This window comes from Lepisma saccharinum, chromosome 2 (assembly GCF_977018435.1).
Source record: "Lepisma saccharinum chromosome 2, izLepSacc3.1, whole genome shotgun sequence".
Lineage (NCBI taxonomy): Eukaryota > Metazoa > Arthropoda > Insecta > Zygentoma > Lepismatidae > Lepisma > Lepisma saccharinum.
In genome coordinates this window covers 184,184,319-184,208,743 of record NC_139230.1, presented here as the reverse complement: position 1 = coordinate 184,208,743, position 24,425 = coordinate 184,184,319, and the positions used below count along the sequence as shown (strand labels likewise).

At 37.5% G+C, this 24,425-nt stretch overlaps 1 protein-coding gene across 5 annotated transcripts in view; it reads left to right on the top strand.

Moving 5' to 3' along the window:
• The window catches only part of LOC145984224 (cAMP-dependent protein kinase catalytic subunit 1), a 408,508-nt gene that overhangs the window by 360,792 nt on the left and 23,291 nt on the right, over window positions 1–24,425 (top strand). For all 5 annotated transcript variants that reach the window (XM_083117788.1, XM_083117791.1, XM_083117787.1 and 2 more), the window contains 5 exons: window positions 10,969–11,097; window positions 13,214–13,312; window positions 14,612–14,694; window positions 20,382–20,508; window positions 23,737–23,832. In XM_083117788.1, coding sequence (XP_082973914.1) covers window positions 10,969–11,097; window positions 13,214–13,312; window positions 14,612–14,694; window positions 20,382–20,508; window positions 23,737–23,832 — 534 coding nt within the window. The remainder of the gene's footprint in view (window positions 1–10,968; window positions 11,098–13,213; window positions 13,313–14,611; window positions 14,695–20,381; window positions 20,509–23,736; window positions 23,833–24,425) is intronic.

Genomic DNA, 24,425 nt, shown 5'->3' with positions numbered 1-24,425 from the left:
AGGATATACCGGGTGTTTCATAAATAATTGAGGGGCTACAAAATTGTATTGGAAGTAAAGTATTGAACTTAATGTTAATGAAACCAGTCCAGAACGAACGAGGAACTCAGTTTTTTTTGTACACCTACAAGGGTTCAATGTGTACACCACGGGGAACACCGCACACATGAACACGATAGTCTACTTCTTGCCACACTCGCATCAACATGGGCCTGTTGATAATGTCCATCGCTGCGATATCACGTGGCATCGGTGAGACGAATACCCTGTCTTTATTGAAACCCCACAAAAAGAAGTCGCACGGTGTCTGGTGATTTTGGGAACAAAAACCTTGCACAAAACACTGTGAGTAATGTGAGTGTCGCCTAGCGGCAGGGATATGAACTCACAGCTTAACAAAACATACACGCACAAACTGTTTGTGTTCCTCGATCGTTCTGGACTGGTTTCATTAACGTAAGTTCAATAGTTTACTTGCAATACATTTTTGTAACCCGTCAATTATTTATGAAACACCCGGTATTTTTTATACGTATAAGACAGTCTAGCTGTAGGCTAGAAATGATTCTCTGTAAGGTAAGGCACTCGACGGAAATTCGCCCATCCCAACTGTAACTTCAGGATACGCCACTGCTGACAATATCCAATGTGAAAAACATGAAGCATATGCTAAAGGGTTCCAGGAAGCTCCTACAAAAACCTAAGGGAGATTTCACACCGAAGCGACAAGCCCACCAATCGAATGTAGGTTTATGCAGCATGTCGTATCGCTACGATGTGTAACGTTGCTGTCGATTGCTTCATTCCCAAGTGACGTGTCGCTTGCTGATTCGGTGTGAGATCTCCTTTAGTCACCGTAATGCTCCCTGGGCAAAACTGGGCCCAAAGCCTTTGCAAATGATAAAATGATATCATTAGCCGAGAGCTCAACCAACGAGGTAGAACGGGACTTTTTTTTTTTTACTGATTATGGACCGGGGGGGGGGGGGCTGCTGTTAAGTGTAAGGGAGATTTCACACCGAAGAGAGAAGCGTCACTTGGACACTAACCTTCAGAAATAAATGCAACGTATCGTACCGGACTAACACGTCAAACTGCACATGTTGCTTACATGTCCGAGTCTAGGACAATTGCGACCGCGGACATTTGCAATCAAGACAAAAATGCGGACAATTGCGATCACTTAGCACAGCGCTCTACTGAGCCAGGGGTCTCACGTTATTTGCGAGTGTCCAGGGCTGTAGTCAAGGGTATACGGCGATATACGTAGTAACGCCGTATACTCTCTGGTTGACCTTACTCATTAGCGTATACCTTATACTTTCGTTTAGATTATATTTATTTGTGTAAATTGGACATCACTCCAGTGAGCTTATTGCCACAATTGGCTGCTGGCTATAAATGCTCTTGTAGTTTACGTGGCAATTGAGATCTGTTTATTTCAATTTTAAACACTGAGAGAACTAACAAAAAAATGTCTCTTTCTGTTCATTTTTTCGCTTTTTTATAAAAGTATTTTTCGAAGTTTTTCATTCTTAGTGTAACATTATTATTAAAATTATTAGCAGTATACAAACTGACAGTTCACAAAAGCAATATATCTGCAGGAAAATAAAATAAAATTGCTGTAGCCTTTATGTGTAAATGCAGTCTTTAGAATGCGCGTCACATGGCACAGTGGTTCGGATTCAACTTTAAACTGTAGGTCCAGTCCCGATTAGCCTTACTGTGCATAAAGTGGACTTAAAAACATCAAATCAAATTAAAATACGCCTTTCATATTTTTATTTTTAAAAATCCTTCTGTATTGTAACATGCCTATTTATGCGAATTATGAGTATATCATCCTCATCAGTATTCTACCAGGAGTGACATTTTTTGTAGAAGTTTATTAATTTCATCCATATATTAAATTGAAGCATGGATTTAACGTTTCACAAAGCTTAGCATATACCCTCTGAAACTTTTGGGACTACAGCACTGCCTTCATCAATATCATCATATCACTCATCCCCATCGTCGCGATTAGTCCAAAGTGGTTGAAAAGCGACGTAAAATACCTAATTCAAAGTATAATTATGTACATCCATATTGTTTAGAGCAAATTTTTATTGGTAAAATTGTAAGTGTTTATAAATAATAAACAAATAGAACAATTATAACGTTAAAAAATATCATTGTTAGGCTGCTCTAAGTTGAACCCCACGCATTATTTCTGTATATATACGGCTATGGCAACGACTCAAACCACAGAAGGTTCATCTGCTGTCGTAGATCTTCAGCAGGCAACACTTTTTCCTGCTTGTGACCTTCAAGCGAAGGACGTTCAGAGCACTCACCTGTCCAGGCTCCAGGAAAGATCCACGCATTCAATATTTTCAGAGGTGGAGAGCAACGCAAGCGTTAACTTTCAACGGCAACGTGTTATGCCTTTTTAAAAAGTAACCATCTTTACATTAGAGGAAACTGGGGAACATTTTAACATTTTTTTTGTTTTACTTCATAGTCAAAATGGTTTTATTACTTTTTAATAGAAAAAATAAACAGACAGTCTTGTAATACATGTAAACATTTTTACACATAAAAATCACAATTATTTTGCAAGTTAAATGCATTCAACAAAAGATCGGTAATGACGTAATATGTTCAAATCTGCCCCATGTATGGGGGACATTTGAACAGACATGCCGCACTTTTGAATAATATCTTGTTTTAATTAATCTTATTGGAAACCAAATTAATTTTTGGCGACATTTTTCAAGATGGCTACGAACTTGCAGGTTAGAGAGTGGCAAACTCTTCAAAATCTGATTCGTCATCTTTTGTTACTATAGAGGTAGTTAGTTTCATCTCTGTTGAAATTAGTTCCCCAGACGACATTACTTTACTAGATAGTAAGGTGTTTCACTCAATGTAACGCATACTACTGTCAGATTTTTAAAATTCCTGGTCCCAAAGCCATCCCAAAGTGAAACTTAAGCCGCGTTTACACCGGGGTTATGTTGGTAACATTTCGAAAACGCTTGTGAATTTATCAACATCTCATGTTAGCAACAGATTTCCCGTGTTGGTAACAGAAATTTTGTTATCCACAAGAAGTCGGTAAAGATCAAAGAACACATGTTAACAGAGCCTTTTCGATGTTAGCAACATTTCCCCCGCTTCTCCTCCCGCCAACATCACGCTAGTGACATCCAGCCAGCGAGTGCGAGAGCATCGTTTCGTGTGAGGTGTGTTTTGTTATGTAATTTATTTATCATGGAAAATCCTTGAGTGAGATGGAGTGGTCAAAGGATCACGTGCTGAACTTAGTTGAATTGTTCCGCGAGAAGCCTGTCCTTTGGGACCAAACTTATCCACAATTTAAAAGACAAAAACCAACAGGTCACTTCCGCTATAATTAGGTCTTTCCCGCAGTGAAGGTCTCACCCAGAATCTTCGTGGTCTTCTCTGTTGCACCAAACTGACACATGCTGCCACAGAGAGTACAACGTCCTCCACAGTCGGCATCTTGCAGCCAAAATGTTAACAAAAGTTATCAACAAAAAAAGTCAATCTAGTGTTCTGGTTGCCAACATTTGTTACCAACATTTGTTACCAACATTTGTTACCAACATTTGTTGACAACCGTGTTGGTAACCAAAAGTTGATAACATTTGTTGGTAACATTCTGTGTAAACGCGGCTTTACACCAAACAGAGATTACATTGAACAGTATAACATACCTTATTCCCACCAAAATTGAAGAGAATTATTTTTTATGTATTCAAGGTCAAGGGTCACGTCATGCGACCTTGAAATGAAAATTTCAACACTTTCATGTAAGACTATTTTAAATTAAAACTATGCTCCCTTAACTTTAAAACAAGCCGAAGATGAAAGTTATACCATTAAGTATATGAAAAGTTATGATTTTTTTGTTGACCTTGTAAGCATAAATTTGACCTTTTTTATAAAGTGGCAACTCTGCTGTGCAAACACAGTGTATCATTGAGGACTAATTTTTTGCACATGTGAGTTACTTCTACCATCCTACAAAATTTCGTGAAATTCCAAAATGACCTGGTTGAAAAGTTCATTTTTTTGTGATTATTTGGCATGGAATGACCCGTACGTACTATTATTTTACATGATCTTCGCTTTCTTGGTTATAGCCGTGTTGGTTACAGACGATATCTTAAAATCTTTAGAGAATTACCATATCTTGGGCTTTGCAAATTCCGATATAATATTCTTCGACGTAAATGAAGCCTAAACAGACTGTATTAGAAATAGATACCAGGTTGTCAAATGTGTTTTCCAGGATTGCCTGTCATTTAGTTGTTTTGTGCAATTTGTAGTTTTTACTTAAAAAGACCGCTTTGGCCAACATCTACTTGCTGGAGTCGATGAGTTAGACAAAATTCGTTGTTCATGTGAAAATTAGTGTATTTCTAGTAAGCACATTTTGGACCCTACTGTCAAAATAACAATATGAGTTTTGGAACAATGAGGCGGAAATGTTATTAGGGCTATTCCATTCCCTTGTGCAAACAGAATAGCATCAAAAGTGCCATGGCTCTCATGGCTATCCATTAGTAAAATCGTTTCTCTTTGCCACATCTAGTATGTTTCTTAACATATTCAGAAAATTTTGTAAAAATCTCCTGTCATCCATGAACTACGTGAACTGTTCGCCATTTAAAATCGCGTGAAATGATTTTGTTCACATTTTTATGATGAACTTATAAGAAACATTGATCACTGTTCAAATGTCCTCCGAGTGCAGTTCAAATGTGCACCGAAAGTGCTGTTCAAGTGTTCCCCTACAGAACTGATCAAATCTGCCCCACAGGGTCATGACTGACAAATCCGCACACCATAGGAAAAGCTAATAGATATGTGCGTTTTACAATAATAACACACAAACCTGTTCATAAGCAATAATATTTTATGATCAAACTCGCCTATTGATCTTCTACGTGGTTGTGATCTTCGTACAACCTTCGAAGAGAAGAATTAATTTTCTAGGAGTTGGACATACGTACGTTCTCATCTTGAACGTTAAGGAACTGATGAATGGTCCAAGAGCGGCTGACACTGCATCTACAGGGCTGTCATCTACTACCACTGCTGCCAACTCCGCACAATCGGGAAATTCACGATGTTCAAATGTGCTCCATGTTAATATGTACCCCAGTCTTCCCTATTTACTTTATCTTGCCAAATAAAGGACGAACAGCCTATCTCCGTGGCGGACTGTTTAGCACAGCACGCTACGACGCCAGGGATCCTGGGTTCGAATCCCGGCATGGGTGTTCTCTGTATGACCCTTCATCAATTTCATCACATCACTGATTCTCATTGTCGCAGTTAGCCAAAAATGGCAGGAAAGAGACTGAAAATAACGAAATCATTCAATAAAGGACGAATCAGTTTATTCAACAGAACAAAACAGGGGGTGTAAGGGGTGCTCCTTCCACGTAGTGCACCCAATAGTCAACCTCACTTCCACGTAGTACGCCCTGGACTGCAGAGGCTCTGGCGACTGGCCCCATGGCCAGTATAATTCTGTGTCCTTTGTTTTGTCCTTATTTGTGATGAGCGCCCTTTTTAGCCTCAGCTTTTAACCAAGGCAAGGAAATTTTAGTTTTCAGACACGCTTTTATTTTTGTTATGATAAGGGGCTGGACCCCGTATTGTGTGACGGGTGCAAAATAGCCTCAGTGCTGACGCACCTAAAACTTTTAATTCAAATTTAAAAAAACAAAACAGAAAGACTTTATTTCGCACATAGGGCCTCCCCGATGGTGCATTGGTAGCGTCGTCGCCTTGTAATCAAGGGGTTCGGGGTTCGATACCCGGTGGAGGCACATAGTGGTTCGGATTCCACTTTAAACTGTAGGTCCAGTCCCGATTAGCCTTACTGTGCATAAAGTGGACTTAAAACACCAAATCAACCAACTTTATTTCGCACATATGATGGCGACTTTACTTTTCTTCGAAACCAATGGCATCGTTGCTGACAATAATGCGAACACGCGCCTGTGTATGTTCGAAATGTTTGTGGTTGAGAAGATTGGTTGTTTGTTTGTTTCTGTACATGCCTCTTGGAAATAATATTTGATACGCGTAGCTTTTAAGAAATTCGCCAATCTCTGTTTGCTTTGATTGATTTGGTTTATTTTACTTCGCTTTTCTGCCACATGAGTGATATAATTAAACTGATGAAAGGAAACTCGCAAAGGACATCGTGCCCAGGCCAGGATTCGAACCCGAGACCCTTGGCGTCGTAACGCGCTGCGCTAACCACTCGCCACTGCGTTAGTGCATATCTCACCAGGCCCGTACCCTGGGGAGGGGCCATGGGGGCCATGACCCTCTCTCAAACTTTGAAATATTTAAATGTGAACATATCTGTGCATGTGTGAAATGTGATCTGCGAGTTGATTTTCTTCCGTTACTTTGGACCAAAATTGTTCCAGCTACAATTGTACGTTTACCTCCAACTGTTGGTATTATCGTAGCACTCTGGTGGTCACATCTAATGCTCCAACAGCATTTCGCCGACCACAGTGCCAAAGTGGTAGCACAGCGCGTTAAGAGACAACGTCAAGGGTTCTGGGTCCGAATCCCAGCGTGGGCATATGTGTTCCTTGAGTGTATTCCTTCATCAATTTCATCATATTCATATCTTCACTCATCCTCGTCATCGCGATGAAATTTTGGCAGAAAAACTCAAAATAACCTAATTTAATCAACCTCACAGCATTTCTTTCTCTTTGTTCCACATTTTTGGATGTACCCTCTCCCCTTTAGAAAGATCCTTGGTACGCACCTTATAGAAACACATACAAAATAATGATAAAACATGAATGAAAGACTAATGTAAGCATGAAATCTTATTGATCATTATTAATAAAAGCAAGAATTAAATAAAAACATTGCAACTGTTTTGTAATCTCTTTACATCTCTTTGTTTGTGTGTTCACATACAGGTATATATTTTCGGATCTGACCCCTCCCTCCAAAAAATTCTGGGTACGGGCCTGTGTCACACACACACACATACACAAATCGTCATATGAGAACCGGAGGAACATATCTCCAAAAATGCGGTTTTCGGTTGTTTTTAGTGTACTGAAGCAGGCACGTATCTAGATATATGTTTCGGGGCTCCAAACCAAGTGTCTCAAATTAATAATAATAATGTTTAAACTAAACTAATTATAATTATATTAATTTAATTAAAATAGTATTAATTAAAACATGCAAATTAATTAATATTATATTTTTCTTACATGAATAGGTAAATGGACGGCATAAGAATAGTGATATAACAGCACGTAATCATTATCTAGCTTAGGTGTAATGAAGGAACCTTGCAAGGAAATTAATGAAGAATTGAATATTTATTGAACCTAGAAGAATAATGTTAGATACAATTGCCGAAAAGTCAAGTTCCTGGTGATATTTTATGAATGTTACATTATAAGTAGTATTAAATCTTGCATAAATCATCTTTGGTACTGTCATTCAAAGTCGTATGATCACAATATAATCTCTTCCTACCAATATGTTTCGCGTAAATAAATAACCTTCTGTTAAACAACAAGTATATTTTCATTATTTAATTTTAGTTATTTTATTATATCATTATTTAATTTTTGTACTTAGTAAGTCTTTCGGGGGGGGGATCCGTACCCCCGGGACCCCCCTAAATACGTCCTTGCTCTGAAGAGCTTTATTTGGAGTCAGATCGACATATCTCCCTTTGTAATCGTTAGCATCAAGGTGGAGTCACGTATCTCCTAATTACTGACTTTTTAATAATCGACACATATTCCTAAGAACACATTATTTCCTCTCTCCTGTAAATTGAAGTCACGTCCCTTGGCTCACACACGACGATATGTAGTATATAAAGGTGAAAGGTAAAGCTACACCCTGTTAACTCCGTACCATGAAGACTCATAGGGGTTGTGGAAGTAGGCTATAGTGGAGATGTGATCAGCATCGTGCTCCGGTTACCTTTACCCCCCAGGGATCCACTGAGTAGAGGCTGGGTGAGCCCCAGAACAGGAATAGGAGGGTTTTGCAGGGACATTATCAGGAAAATTTCCACGTGAGATAACCGGGAATCGAGCCCGTGTTGCCGCGTGGCGGTCAGACTCAAGAGGAAAAGGAGAGAGGAGAGGCACACATCACTGTATTTCTTGTAAGGAATAATCATTTTGGATATTGAAACGCAACGATATGATATGTACAAAGAGCTTCCGGCTGACATGCAGATATTTATGTCAGTGTTCTGCACACTCTGGTAAACCTTAAAAAGCAGCCAGATACGGAAATCCTTCCAAAATAAACTTATAACAGCACTACTTTACACAGAAGCTTTTCTAGCAACATTCCAGTCAGCATTTGTGATTGTGTTGGACATAATAATGAGAATGAAATATCTGATAGTGTAGACGATACGAGATCTATTCCAAGTTGAAATGCAATAACCATGTTGATTGTAAAGAAGCACGACCCTGAAAACTTGTTATGCAATCACGGACACTTCTTGTTTTTAACAATTACATTGACCTTCAGTTGTTGTGGGTTGTTACAACCCACACGTGTCTTTGACTGTACTAGGTAACTTGCCACTTGTGATTGCCGTAGATTGTGTCTACATCTACATGCATTGTCTACACTTAGCATATTGTACATAGTTAGGATTGCTTTCTGATCTGATGTTTTGTAAAGGAGATTTCACACAGAAGAAGCAAGCGAAACTGACTCTTCAGTCTAAAGCAAAACATTCACCGCACATGATACAACAACGGACCGAAGCAACACGATATCGAGAGCGACACGTGCAGGTTGTCGTGTCGCTTGCATGAAGCTCGGACTGCCATTCCGGTGTGAAACGTTGATGTTGATTGGCTCTATCCCAAGCGACATGCCTCGCTTCGGTCTGAAAACCTCAATACTGTGCATCCTGTTGCCTCAGTCTGTTCGAGCGTGAGCGGTGAATGTTATGCTTAAGTGAGATTTTAGACCGAAGCGAAGCATGTCGCTTGGGATAGAGCCAATCAACAGCAACGTTTCACACCGGAGTGGCATGGCACACCGCACAAACCTGCGTTCGATTGGTGAAATTATCAACCCACACGTGTCGCCTGTCGCTTCGGTCTGAAATCTCCTTGAAGGCTTGTGCGGCCTGTGATCCCGCTACGGTGTGAAACGTTGCTGCTGATTGGCTCGTTCCCAAACGGCATTTTCATGTGTCGCTTGCCGCTTTGGTCTGAAATCTCCCTTAAACTGAAGGGTCCCGTGTCGCTTGCGGTTTCGGTGTGAGGAAGCTTTCAGACCGAAGCTGCACGCGACACATGTCGCTCGAGATCGAGCCAATCAACAGCAATATTTCACATCATAGCGACATGGCGGGCTGCAGAAGCCTGCCTTCGATTGTTGAAATCATCAAGCAATATGTGTTGTTTGTGGTTTCGGTGTGAAATCTCCCTGAAATCCTTGTCGCTTTGGTCTGAAAGCTCCCTAAAAACTGCGTTTTAAGCTTTCCTTCTTCAACTACGTAGACAATGCCAACCACACTAAAAATTAATTAATTTAGAACAATGTTTTGTAGGAAATTTGGTGTTTATTCATTATGTTGGTTGGTGTTCAGCTGCAAACAATTTTATTTACTAGAAATTCTCGTTCTCTCTCTCAAGTACCAGGTAGTGGGAAGAGGTCAAATGCAAACAATAAACTCATGACAAATTAGTACAAATTCCCATCAATCACTAGAATATTTCATACGTTGTGTTTGATACTTAGTATCAGCTATAAATTGTTTTATAGTGTTTTTTGGTATGAAAGGTTGAATTTATTTCTGAAGTTTGGATTCCAAGTGACAGCTGTCGCTTGTTGCATCAGTATAAAAGCTGCCTTACTACTTCAACAATGAAATTCACTGCATATGTGCAAAAAACCGACCGTGGTGACAGGATGCACATTATTGGGACCCAATATCATTTTTGGAATTTTAAAAGACTCTCTCGGAACCATTTGCAATAAGAAATTATTATAAAGTTCTGATCTGGTTTCTGCACTTTGTTCATTTTACACCCTAGTTTTCTAGCAAACATATGTTTATTCCTTTTGGTTATTCAGTTGAATTAATGATGAAATTAATTTATTTTATTGACTTAAGTGCAATCATTATGTTTTTCCCTACAGCCAAAGCAATGAAACCAAAAGTAATATACAGAAAACTTCATACTAATAAACACACACATGACACAGCTGTATTAGAGGTATACTTTATGCATTATTTGTGCTGATTTTTAAATGAACCAATCAAGGTATTTAGCAGTAACTTTTCTTGTGTGTTACATATGATAGAAAGTTTAAGTATGCAGCCATGGGCTGAATTGGATATAATTTCAATATTTATGTTGTTTGTCATGGTAACTTGTTGATTTTATTGTATGTTAAAACATGTAAATATATAAATTGTATGTGGGTGACGTAATGACTGGCAATGAGGATGGGATCAATTTGTGAGTTTTATTAGTTAAGATTGATTGATTAGGTGTTTTAATTCCACTTTATGCACAGTAAGGCTAATTGGGACCGGACCTACAGTTTAACGTGGGATCCGAACCACTGTGCCTCCACCAGGTATCGAACTCAGGACCCCTTATCAGTTAAGAACATATTAATTAATGGAATAGAAGATTGAAAACTTAAAGTTTGGAGAAGAAGTATGCTGCCATTCTTAGTTCTATGAGGTAGGAAGCAATATTAAAGTTTATGTAGGACAATTTGATTCATCTCTAAAGGCATCACATTCTTCACATTTCTAACTTTTCTGAGTGTGCAATAAATTTATTAGTTTGGTCATTTTATAATGAACTACTAAATAAAACAAATATCAATGGTAAAATTAAATGCTTTTTGTACATATATTTTACATCAAATTTTTCTTTTACTTTACAGAATACAGCTAGTCTTGAGGATTTTGATCGAATCAAGACATTGGGAACAGGATCGTTTGGTCGCGTGATGCTCGTACAACACAAAGCAACCAAAGAGTACTATGCAATGAAGATTCTGGACAAACAAAAAGTGAGTTTTGCTGCTAATATAAATTGATATTGATTAAAAATAAATGCATTGTGTGATGAAATTGTTAGAAATGTTAAACTAAATGTCAAGTATGGCACACGTGAAATTGCCAAACTAGGGAGACATGTACAATAATGAAAATATAACATTAACATCTTTGTTGATGCTAATTAACAGTTGCGTATCATTTGTTGTTATCCTGCATTGTTGATATTTTTGTAGTATTTTCATTATTGTCATTAAGTTGATAGTAGAAATTTCAGCGTGAAATATTTTAGTAAAACCTACATATTTGTGTTAATTTTTGCCCCATTCAGTGCCGATTCAAAAGCTTTGTGCAAGCTGAATTATGATTTGAGGTGTGTCTTTAAGTCCACGTTATGCGCAGATAGGTTAATCAAGACCGGACCTGTAATTTCAAGTTGGATCCAAATTACTATGTGCCTGCCCATGTATCTATCAAACCTGGGATCACTTGATTACAAGGTGATGATGATACCACTACACTATCGAGGAGGCTTGCTGAATTACGAATATTACACAAACTTGAAAGTTCATTGCCCATTAAAACTTACTAAATGCATTAATTAGGACTGTAGAAGTAATAAGCTTTGCAAAAAAATAAACTTGTAATTATCTTTGTTCTCCTTTCACTTAATTTTTTTTATGTTGATTTTCTACTTGCATAATAATAACGCAAAAATACATGAGTTATCAAACACAAAGAAACATTATGCCTAATCTACACCACTATGTTTAAAGTGGCTTTCATATTTTTGTATATTATTGTAACTGTTGCATTTTTTGAAAGAATTAGGGACAGATATTACACATAAAATCTTTGGGTCCTTGAGAGCCAAAGCCCCATAGTGATTGGTACATCAATTCCCATCACTTGATTTTGATATTAAACTACATATTTGAGGTAGTTTCCCAATTGTACATGAACTCTGATTTCCCACCAGGAATTCAACCCAGTCCCCTTTAACCACTGCTAAGCATTTGGCTCCTTTCAAAGTACACACTCAATGAATGACCCTTCTAGGTGCAAGGTGGATGCATAAAGGTGAGTCGGATAATAGAAAGGATCATTCATACAAAATGTTACCACAGAAAAATGCAAAACAGAAACTTATTTTTGATAAAAAGTACATGATCAAATATTACACAGTGCATTGTGCCCTATTTACTGAGCAAATACTAGCAATTACGAGGTGTGGCTAGAAAAAAACCGGACTGTTGCTACAAAATCTTTTATTGGTTATTTTGTACAATACGAACATTATCCCCTTCAAAGTACTCCTTTGCACTATTGATACACCGCTCCATATGAATCTTCCATTTCTGGAAGCAGTGCTGGAAATCATTTTTTGAAACCATGTTCATAACCTCCGTCGCTTTTGTTTTCACAGATTCTACGGTCATAAATCTGGTTCTTTTCAGTGCTGATTTGACCTTTGGGAATATAAAAAGTTGCACGGAGTGATATCTGGCGAATAGAGTGGATGTTCTAACACTAGGATCCCATGCTTGGCCAAAAAAGCCTTGACTGACAATGCCGTGTGGACAGAAGCATTGCCCTGATGAAGAATCCATGACTTGCTTTTCCACAAACCACTCAAACACTTGCATGCGTGATAAACACTCATCTCCGTATACTTCCTTCAACAAACCATAAGTTTCTGTGGTGGATTTTCCGAGTTTCATAAGAAACTTCAAATTTATATGCTGTTCCACTTTTACACTTAACATTTTTCCGACGGAGCAAAGATGTATGGTTCACTTCGTCCACAAGCTACAACGGAACTGAGCACCGTGAACCCTGGAAAATCACACAGTCGATAGGCAGGATTTCACATTATACACTCATGCACCGCTTGACCTTGACGCGCTTGTCGTTTGTCGACAGCAACATCAATCCGGTTTTTTTCTAGCCACACCTCATATTATTAGTCAGTTCTTCACAGTGAAAACTTATACTTAAGCAAGTATAAATATCGTATAAAGTAAATATGAAGGTAGTCTAATTCCACCCTACAATGTTCATGTGTTAGATATAAGCATGCATTCAGAGTAGTTTTTAATTCATGCATTAATGCAATAATTTCTTTTGCAGGTTGTTAAATTGAAGCAAGTGGAACACACGCTAAATGAAAAAAGAATATTGCAAGCCATTAGTTTCCCGTTTTTGGTGTCATTAAAGTTCCATTTCAAGGTAAGTGTAGAACAGGAGTACAGGGTGTTTCACTTGCTATCGAACCCTGATTTTTGCTTATGAAAATCAAACTATTTGTCATAATGTAATGTAATTTGCATACCTTGGTGTATGAGAAGCATGGTTACGTCATTAGAGATGGCGCCACAGTCTCTCTAGTTCTTGCATGGGCATGCACGTGCATCTGGGCAATTCTGTCGTTAAATACCAAGATGGAGTCCATAAAGGCATGCTAGTGACACTGTATTTCACAGTTTGGGGTCTGGAAACCACCTGCAAAGTCTTCCTTTCAATATTTGGTGAAGAAACTGGAAATAACTGGAACATTGTTGAATGTGCATGAAAGAGGACATCCAAAACTGCCAGAAGCAACAGCGCAGGAAGTGAAAAACAGATTGCTGACCTCACCAAAGAAGTCGTTGCGTAGACTGTTGCAGGAAATGGGAGTTTCTACAAGCACATCCCAACAAGCTCCGAAAAAAGCAAAGCTCTATGCGTATTGTGTTTCTTCTGTGCAACAATTGCAACCTCCCAACGAAGTAAAAAGAGACCACCACCCATTGTGTGACGTTGCCATGCTTCTCTAGGTATGTCCGTAGCAAATTTCATTACATTATGACCAATAGTTTGATTTTTATGACTGAAATTCAGGGGCCGAGAGTGAGTGAAACACCATGTAGCTATGCTATTTCAAAATGTGTTCAAAAGAGATGGATTTAAATAAAATTTAAAATTTCACATATCGATTTTATCAGTGTCGCTAACATGTTACTGTCCACGCATATTTGATGTTTCATGAATTGCTTACTGTCATGGATTGTGGTTCTAGTCTTGAGAAATATCTATGGATGGATTTATTCAGATCCACTGTTCCTAGCATAAAAATGTAGCTAAGCATTTTGTGAAAAAGCACCATTACCTATTTGCCAAAATAGTTTTCATGCATAAGCTTCTCACCAAGTTTATGAACTGAATTTTATTTTCGCTTTGAAAAATTCATTGTCTATGGAAATTGAATTTTTTTTAGTTTCTTCTCCTGTCAAGATACCAAATAATGACTTCATTATTCTCTTAAAATAGTACCAGTTACTGTTAGAACATACTGTAGATTACTCTTTGTCATTTTTACAATGGCCTTTACACACACCCTTTTTTTTTTTGGTAGGTTTTAAATGCTTTCATCTAATAATATATTGGAACGATGCCATTTTTTATTTTTTGGAAATCCCATTTATTACATTTTAGTCAGTTCTGTTTAACTTATGCTATAGAAAATTAAAATCATATTCTTTTTTGTAGGATAATTCCAATTTGTATATGGTCCTTGAGTATGTACCTGGAGGAGAAATGTTTTCTCATTTAAGGAAAGTAGGAAGATTTAGGTAAGTGAAAGAGGAGTGAGATAATCCTTAATGGTAATGGTCAGAAACAACACACACTACACCTACACTAATAATCAATTACAATTTCAATTAATTTTAATGAATAGTTATTTAGTATAATTTTCTGTCAAAGTACTCCCAATATTAATCTGCTAACTACAATTTACTTCTGTTTTGAGATTTCAGGTTTATTCTCATCACAATACTTTAGCCAAGCAATTTCCAATGTACAAGGGTCATTCAAGGTTGACCTAGACTTTTATTTCTAGGAAGAAATTGGAAGTCCTACAAGCACCAAACTCTGAGTTTTTCAAAGGAATCCCCCCAAGTAACATAATCCATAAAGAAAGTCTTCATGAATTGATTACTTTTGCAACCTCAAAGAGTTTAATTGTTTAAGTACCACTTTTAAACATAAAGATATCCATAAATATACCTGGTCTTCTCCAGATGGTAAAACTCATAATCAGATAGATCATAATCTCATTGATAAGAGAAGGCATACTATACGGCGTACGCTTTTAGAAGGAACATGAGTTCGGCCAATACCCAGCCAGTGCTACTGCGCTGTTGCCAAACTAACTGCTAGCGCAAGGGAAGGACAGAAGATTCGCGATGTGTCCATTATTTTGATAATGCATGCACAGTATATATGAGTACAGTGAAATAATATAGTGAATATTTCTACACAGGATTATAATATCATATCACTGTAGCATAAATGAGAAACCCATACCTGAAAGAAGCTTGAACGTATTTATTCATCACCGCTCTCGTCGTCTTCCTCGGTCTCCGTGTCACTGATTTCACTCATTTCCGAGTCACTCTCCTGGAGGTTAATGATTAGATTTTGCACCCTTGGTGCCTGTACTACTGGTGCTAGGTTTCAAGAGTGACATTATTTAAAATAAAAAGAACACACGGAACACACACTATTGCACGAAAGGGCTGTATTTAATCTTCTCATGACTGTTCTTTGTGGTGCACGAGTGAACGATAAGCAAATAATTTTACACCAGCCTTGCTACGAAAACGCTGAACTCAAACTGACCCAGACTTTCAATGTTCGAGAACAATGAAGGGCCATTGTTTATTTCGAGACGAATTTAACACCCACAGTTTTCCCTAGACACAACAACTCAGCTGCGTCAACACGGTGGCAACGAAAAAAAACAGGCTGAAGGATGAAAGGTGACGTTTCCTTTGTTTCTTCAAGGAACGATAACTCCGGCTGTAGGCGACGGAAATCCATGGGACTTGGACAGTCAGGTTCAAAATGTATTTCCCCATCTTTAGATTAACCTTAAAGTGGCAAGTTTTATGAAAACTTCTTGCGTGCAAGAAAAATACAGAACACGGCTTTTAACTTCCACACCGCAGTCTCCTAACGGTACAACGTTGCACTCCTGCCATTGGCTGATCGCCACGCACACCCTTTGCATGGCCCCACCTGATATTGCTTCTAAAAGCATGCATCGTATAGTATAATTGATGTTCGTACACATAGAGGTGCCGACTGTGCCAGTGACCATTATTTAGTAATTGCTAAATTAAGAGAAAAAGATGCAGTGATAAATCATAAGCAACAAAGTCTAAAAGTTCTAAAATTTAATACGAAAGAATTATGAAAGATTACCAAATTAAACTGTCAAATAGATTTGATCTTTTGCAGGATTTAAATGCAGATGAAAATATAAATGAAACAGACGTAAATAAGAATTGGGAGCACATACGTAATGTAAAAGAATTAGCAGCTAAAGAAAGTATAGGATACCATAAACCAACAAAAAGTAAGCCATGGTTTGATAATGAATGTCATAATCTAATAGAAGTAAGAAATCAGGCTAGACTTAGGTGGTTAAATAACTCTGATGATACAAATCTAAGCAATTATAATAGAATAAAGTGAGAAGTTAACTGCACATTTAGAAGTAAAACAAGAGATTACTTGAAAAACAAAATTAACGAAATTGAAACAAACTGCAAAAACAAAAATATCAGAGATTTATTATAAAGGTGTAAATGAATTTAGAAAGGGTGGCAACCTAAAGTAAACTTGATAAAAGATAAAGACTGTGATTTTCTAGCTGACCCAAGTGATATTCCAAATAGATGGAAAAACTACTTTAATGACCTTTTAAATGTTCATGTAGGAGATAAATCAGAAGGAAATGAAGTGCACACAGCAGAACCTTTAGTTCCAGAACCTAACTTGACTGAAGTTAAAGATGCTATTAAAAGGCTAAAGAATAACAAAGCACCTGGCATTGATTTAATACCAGCTGAGTTAATTAAATATGGTGAAAATTCATTAATATGTCAAATTCATAAATTAATTTGTTTAATATGGAATAAAGAAGAAATCCCTCAACAGTGGAAAGAATCCATAATTGTTCCTGTGTTTAAAAAAGGTGATAAAATGAACTGCAATAATTACCGTGGAATTTCTCTACTCTCAACAACATATAAAATATTGTCTAACATTCTTTTAACAAGACTAACCCCATATGCTAATGAAATTATAGGTGATTACCAATGTGGATTTAAACGTAACAGATCAACTACAGATCAAATTTTTTACATCAGACAGACACTTGAAAAAAAGTGGGAATACTATAATCAAAATGTCCATCAATGAAATCATTGATTTCATAAAAGCATTTCATTTGGTCAAAAGAGAGAAATTATATAATATATTAGTAGAGTTTGGAATACCTAAGAAGCTTGTTAGTATGATAAAAGTATGCACCAGTGAAACAGAAAGTAAAATTCGTGTGGATATTAATGTGTTTGACAAATTTACAATTCATGATGGGTTAAAACAAGGAGATGCATTATCTCCATTGCTCTTTAATTTTGCCTTAGAATATGCTGTTAGGAAGGTAAAAGAAACTAACGAAGGACTAAAATTAAATGGTGTGACTCAGTTGTTAGCATATGCAGATGATGTAGACTTATTAGGGGATGATATAAATACAATTAAGAATAATGCTAAAATATTTTTCAAAACTGCTAAAGAGATAGGTTTGGAAGTTAACAAAGAGAAAACTAAATTTATGCTTACAGGCCGAAACCAAGTGTTAGGTAATAATCAAAATCTAATTATTGATAACAACTCGTTTGAACCAGTTTCCAAATTCAAATACTTAGGAGTAATATTAACAAGTGAAAATTATATTAAAGAGGAAATAAAAATTAGGCTTAATTCAGGAAATGCAGGTTACATCTCTCTTCATAAACTTTTGTCTTCTCGTTTAATATCTAAGAAACTAAAAGTTAAAATATACAAAACAGTAATTTTGCCTGTAGTATTATTTGGGTGTGAAACTTGGTCCCTTACATTGAAAGAGGAACATAAATTGAGAGTATTTGAAAATAAGATCCTTAGGAAAATATTTGGACTTAAAAGGGATGAGGAGACAGATGAGTGGAGAAGGTTACATAATTTAAAACTATGGCTCAGTCGGTAATGGTTCTGACTACCATGCTAAAGGTCCCGGGTTCGATCCCTGGCCGGTTCAAATCCGGGAACTTTTCTAACGTTGGAAGCGGCCCCGGCGCTCACCCAGCATCGAATAACATGGGTACCTGTGGAAACCTGGGGGGTAAAGGCAGTCAGGGGCGTGGTGCTGATCACATCACCCCCACTCACTACCGGATCAAGAAAGTGTGGGGTGTTACCCCCACACCCCCTATACGCCTTCATGGCGTGGTGCTAAGCACAGGGGAACACTTTACTTTTTTTTTTACTTATAATTTGTATTCATGTCCAGATATTATTAGAATAATTAAATCAAGAAGACTTAGGTGGGCAGGTCATGTGGCATGAATGGGAGAGGAAAGAGGAGTTTACAGGGTTCTTGTTGGGAAATCTGATGGTAAGAGACCTGTAGGAAGGCAAAGATGAAGATGGAGGGACAACGTTGAGATGGACCTAAAGGAAATCGGTAGGGATGGAAAAGAGTATATAGATCTTGCTCAAGATAGGGACAGATGGAAGGCCTGTGTTGCTGCAGCCATGAACCTTCGGGTTTAAGAAGGCTAGAGAGTTAGTTAGTTAGATCCCCCCAAGCATCCAGGCACTGCTGCCATCATTGTGGCAGTTCCCCCGAGTCCTTTGGCATAGAAAGAAGTCTACTACTGCCGTAGATGCTGCAGGACATTTTTGTCAGTGCTTCATCTGTCTTCAATTCCTTCCCTCTCATGTGCTCAAAACAAATCTGATAATCACTGAGAACTAAGTCTGGAGTGTAAGAACATGGAGTAAAACCCTTTCAGAAAGTTCTGGCTGTTAAATTGACCATGTGGGGTCATGCATTGTCATGGTGAAGAATGACATTTGCAGACAACATCCCTGGTCTTTTCTCGTGAATGGCATTACGTACGGCACCTTTCATCAATGTGCAGAATACTGGGTATTAATCATGACCCTTTCCCAAAAGAATCCACATAAAGAACACCTTGCATGTCCCAGTCAGACAAATGTGTCCATGCAGTTCATTTGTGAGCAAGTAGTATTCTTCGCCAAACTATTGACATAATTCATACTCTCTTGCCCGTAACATCATTTGTTCCCCATGCTGTGCTTGCAATCTTCTTAAATTTTCAGTTGGCTTAAGGTTGTTCTTCAAAAGGAATTTGATCATACACCACTGCTCCACAGCTACACACATACTACTTGCTGCCATTTGTGCTAACACTGCTGTGCATGCACCAATTACATTGGGGTGAACACACAATACTCATGAAGGATGAAGGTACATCCTTTGGTGGTTTTATCGTTTTCCAGCTATTTACCACTTTTTTTATTCACAAATGTCATGGTCAACGTAGTACGTAGATCAGTGTACTCATAGCTTGATCACAGTCCACCAGCCAATTATAGTTGATTTTAAATCATGCCACGATTGGTTTATCATGATCTATAATGTAGCTTCCACTACATTAACCATGCCACAATTTTTTCATAAAAGAATTCCATGATCAACCCACAGTTGTTCTATTCTTACAAAAGCCTTGCATAAACAGGTATGAAAATTACTTCAGTAGCCTTCAGAACATGAAGCACACACAGATACACACAGCTATTTTTATAAACATATTTTTCAATCATAAGGTCAAAAAAGGTTCAAGATTTTATTAAATTCACTGATGTCACCAGAAGAAAGTTGCTCTAATTTTTTTATTCTGCTTCTGCTCTTTTGTAGAATACTAAAATTGAATCAGTTCAGAAGCCATATGGAATCCACAGTTAATGACTGCTGCTGTTCTCATTATTTTTAAACTTATTATAAGCCGTACTAACTTTTCATGCAAATTCCTTCCATACATCATAGCAGGGTTGTTAAAGGTCCAGGGACCCATAAATCCTAATGGGTTCTACTGAGTTCCGTAACAGGACCGGAATCTTTTTCCTCGCATATATTGTTTCATTTCAATACCGAACTTGTATTGTATTTAAATTGATACAGAAATAAGGTTCCAAGATAAAATTGAATTACTCTAATGATAAAAAGGTTCTTTACAGTCCAGAACCCTTTTACGCATTCTGATTTTCTCTCTCGAACCAGAATTGAATTTATTTACAATTCCTGGACCTTTATCAACCGTATCTCGAAGTTCATGCTATTGAATGTGCTAACTTCTGTACTTGATTTTTATAAATGTATGTATTATTTTATTTCCAGTGAACCTCACTCAAGGTTTTATGCTGCACAAATAGTTCTGGCATTCGAATATCTACATTTTTTGGATCTAATTTATCGTGATCTAAAGCCTGAAAACCTTTTGATAGATAGTCAAGGTTATCTAAAGGTATGTTGATTTTCTTGATATTATCTTTTGCATGCAGTATTTATGATTTTGAACCTCGCACTTCTCACATTGATGCCCCCTCCTTTTATTAAAAAAAAAAAAATGTCTTGTACAGGTCCACAATTTTATTATTGAAATGCTTGGGCCATAAATTTTCAGAAAAACTCAAAACTGTGCATCACAAACCCTATGCTATGAAGTAATGTAATGTAAGGGGTATGGCAAGTAGGGCCTTACACATTCTTGATCTAGCTATACTGGAAGTGATGTGATAACTATTATGCTTAATCAATACAAAAATCTATGTAGGGAAAATATTTTGTGGATTGGTACAGGTTGCAAGTGCAGATTAATGCTATTTTTGTAAGAAATTGTTTGTCTTAAATCTAATAAGTAATCTTATACTGCTGGCCTTTAACTGGAAAAGTCCACTAAAGTAATGGAATTCCAGTGATAATCTTGCCCTTTGATGTATTGTTGCAGATTGACAAATGATAAAAGTGGAGAAATTTGATGACAGCATAATACAGACTTAAGAGGAGGGTGGAGTTTGATGAAGGTCTGGGTGTAGGCAAGAATTTTGTCTTGCTGTTCCGACTCAAGGTACTAGGAATTCTTGAAAGTAAAACAGCTGTGCTCAACACTAGGTCCCTCCTCCTCCCTCACCAACCCCCTCCCAAGGGGCCTCCCAGATGGAGTAGTGGTAACGCGATCTCCTTTCAATGAAGGGAACCCAGATTCAATGCCTGGTGGAGGCGCATGTTGGTTTGGATCCCACTTGAAACTGTAGATCCAGTCCCAATTAGCCTACTTGTGCATAAAGTGGACTTCAGCAAAAACTCAAAAAATTCAACCACTCCTTCAAACACTGTAATGAGCAACAGCATTCTGATTTCCGTTGCTTCCCATATTTTACCATTGTCAAAAACCAATTCACTGCCAGCCCTTCGGTGCAGCAAGCTGAGTAACCACAGCAAGCACAGTCTTAAGAGAGACAACTCTCAAATTTTGCAATTTTCTTTGTGTGTGTGTCCAGATGTAAATGTGCATTGTGCCTGAATGTGTTTGCTAAGACTGAAAACAATAGCATACCAGTGGTCAGTGCATGCAGTGGAAATTTTTAGGTAAGGGGATTCTTTCTTGAACCTTTTAGCTAGTTGGAATAATCCCTTGCATTTTAACATGGGAACAGTGAGACAGCTGGCGAGATAATATCCATAAAGTGTCCTTGCTGGAAGATATCATCTCCCACATCTGCCAGTGGTGATGAGGTAGAAGCATGACAATTGCTATTTTTTTGTTGTTGATACAAAATTGGATATGTGTTATAGTCAATAATTATTGTTATAAATTGTTACCATAATATAGAGTGAGCGTAAATGAAATACAGTTTCAAAGTTTTACATACACAAGAGTGTATGTAAAACTTACATGGTTGGAAGAGTATGTCCTGAAGTTTACATGGCTATGTTTCAAATGTTCTGTGTATGACCCTTTTGTAACGTGACAGATATCAATGAGGTGGTCCAGTTCTCTTCTCCCAGGACTTTTCTCCTGGCACAGACAACCAGTTTCCTCAAATTTCTTGTTCCAATCGTAGATGGACTGCCTCGTGGGTAGTTGTTTGCCATACCGTGTTCTAAAACAATGCTGTGTGACAGTAACAGAATCTGTTTTTGCAAATTGAAGCACACGCAAAGCCTTTCTATCTGGCTAGTAGCCATATTGCTTGACTGATGTCAAGGGTGCTCACGTGATGTTGACGTCATGAAAACAAATGAAAAGTTAAGGTCGTAAACTTGTAGATTTTCTCTACAAAACAGTACTAAATGCTTCCTGATAAAACAAACCATTTTTGATTTATTAAGCGTTTAATCTGTCTATTTCTTTTAGGCTCACCCTACATTGATTTATTATTAGAGCTCCCACGTAGCCAAATGTTTAATGCTCCCACTTTTGTGTGGACGGTCCTGGGTTAGATTCCATTGGGAGCTACAATGTGTTCTTCACCTGAATCATCGGGACAGTTGGGGAGTTATTTAAAAGGAATACTAGCAGACTCTAGTCTTGGAGGCCAGAAAATAGTGGTGATGGTACTCAGTGTACTCTCAACCAATGAGAAGCAACTTGGCAGGGCTTGGTCCTTAAAGAACTGTCGCACCGTGGTGATTAGTTTATTTTTTATGTTTGGAGGATACTCTCACGTAAAATGCCAAATGTACAAACATCTGGCATTACTGTGTTTTTATCACATTCCATCTTGTCATTTGTTACAACTTTACCCATCTCAATCAAGGAAAGTGGAGAAAATTTACACTCATAAAAACCCATTTTGTGTATTTTGCAGTACTACCCCATAGCAAGGTTATTTTTTGAAAGTAGTGGTTTTATATGGAAATACCAAATTTTTAACCCCATGTTCAAACTAAGTTATTTCTTACTGCACTATTCAAATACTATTTAACTGAAACACATTTATTACTTACTATCATTACAGGGTTTTTTGCTTTTTACTATGTAATAAAAAAAATTAATTCCTAAGTGGTCAACAGACCATTTCAACCCTTTCCCACAATGCTCATGGGAAGAGGAGTGTTTTCAGGTTTACTAAATGTGCTATAGTAGTAGTTCCAAATAGTTTCTGTAAAGCTTTGCAAAGTCAGACGGCTGGAATTTGATTTCTGGGTGATTTATCAGTTTATCATACATTCCATTGCCATAATTAAGGTCATGCCATGGTTCAGAGTATTTTTCCTCAAGGTTGTATATGTTTGTGTGCAATCTCGATTGTCAGTGACACAGAATTCATAGGCAGGGTGGGCCTCTCTGATGGCATAATGGTAATGTAATCACCTTGTAATCAAGGGGTCCCAGGTTTGATACCCAGTGGAGGCGCATTTCACAGTGGTTCAGATTCCACTCTAAGCTGTAGGTCCAGTCCTGATTAACCTATCTGTGCATAGAGTGGATTTAAGGCAACAATTCAATCAATCAATTCAATCATTGCCAGAGTGTTTTTTTTTTTGTTTTTTTTTTGGAAGGCAAAGAAAACTACTACTTACAACACACCTCTCAGAACTTCCAGCCAACAATTAATTGCATTTTTTATCTAATACTCACCAACATGAAGAATATATATATTCTAAAGCCTTGGAAGTGAAGAGTAAATATATGTTAAATTATTATATTCTACAGGCTTTGTGTTTGATATTGAATTTTTATTTTCAGGTGACAGATTTTGGATTTGCCAAGAGAGTAAAGGGAAGAACCTGGACACTATGTGGGACCCCAGAATACCTGGCTCCAGAAATCATTCTTAGTAAGGTAGGTGTGGACCCACTGCGCATGTTCGAGGCAGGATAACTTGAGAGCTTGGACCATTGTAGTCACTCAAATGTACCACATCAGTGGAATCGTGGTTCTTTTCAAGGCCCCAGGAACTAACAACAAGGGGAAAAAGTCAAAATATTGCATTCAAGAGACGTAAATGGATGGTAGCATTTGAAAATTGCCAGCTGAATTAGAGTTTGACTTGAATAAGTTTTTGTTTGGAGCCAGCCATTTTGTCTCTGTGAATTATACTACAGAAATCTTAGAGACATGCTTAACATCTTTGAACAATGCTATCAATGATTAAAAGGAATGAAGACGTAAGATATATAAAGCCTGTTTTCTGACACATGTTGGTAAAATATTCCATCAAGAGATTTAACCGAAACCACTCTTTACCTGTGAAGCGAATACATAAAAGATATTCTGAGAATAATTGTACATTTGACTGGAAAACATTTAGTTCATTTGAAAAATTCCAAACTGAAATATTGTGTATATCAAAACCAGAAATGTGACTATAATAGCATTGAACACATGCAAAGGAAATTATGTGAGAAATAGCTGTTGTCAGTTTTCTAAATATT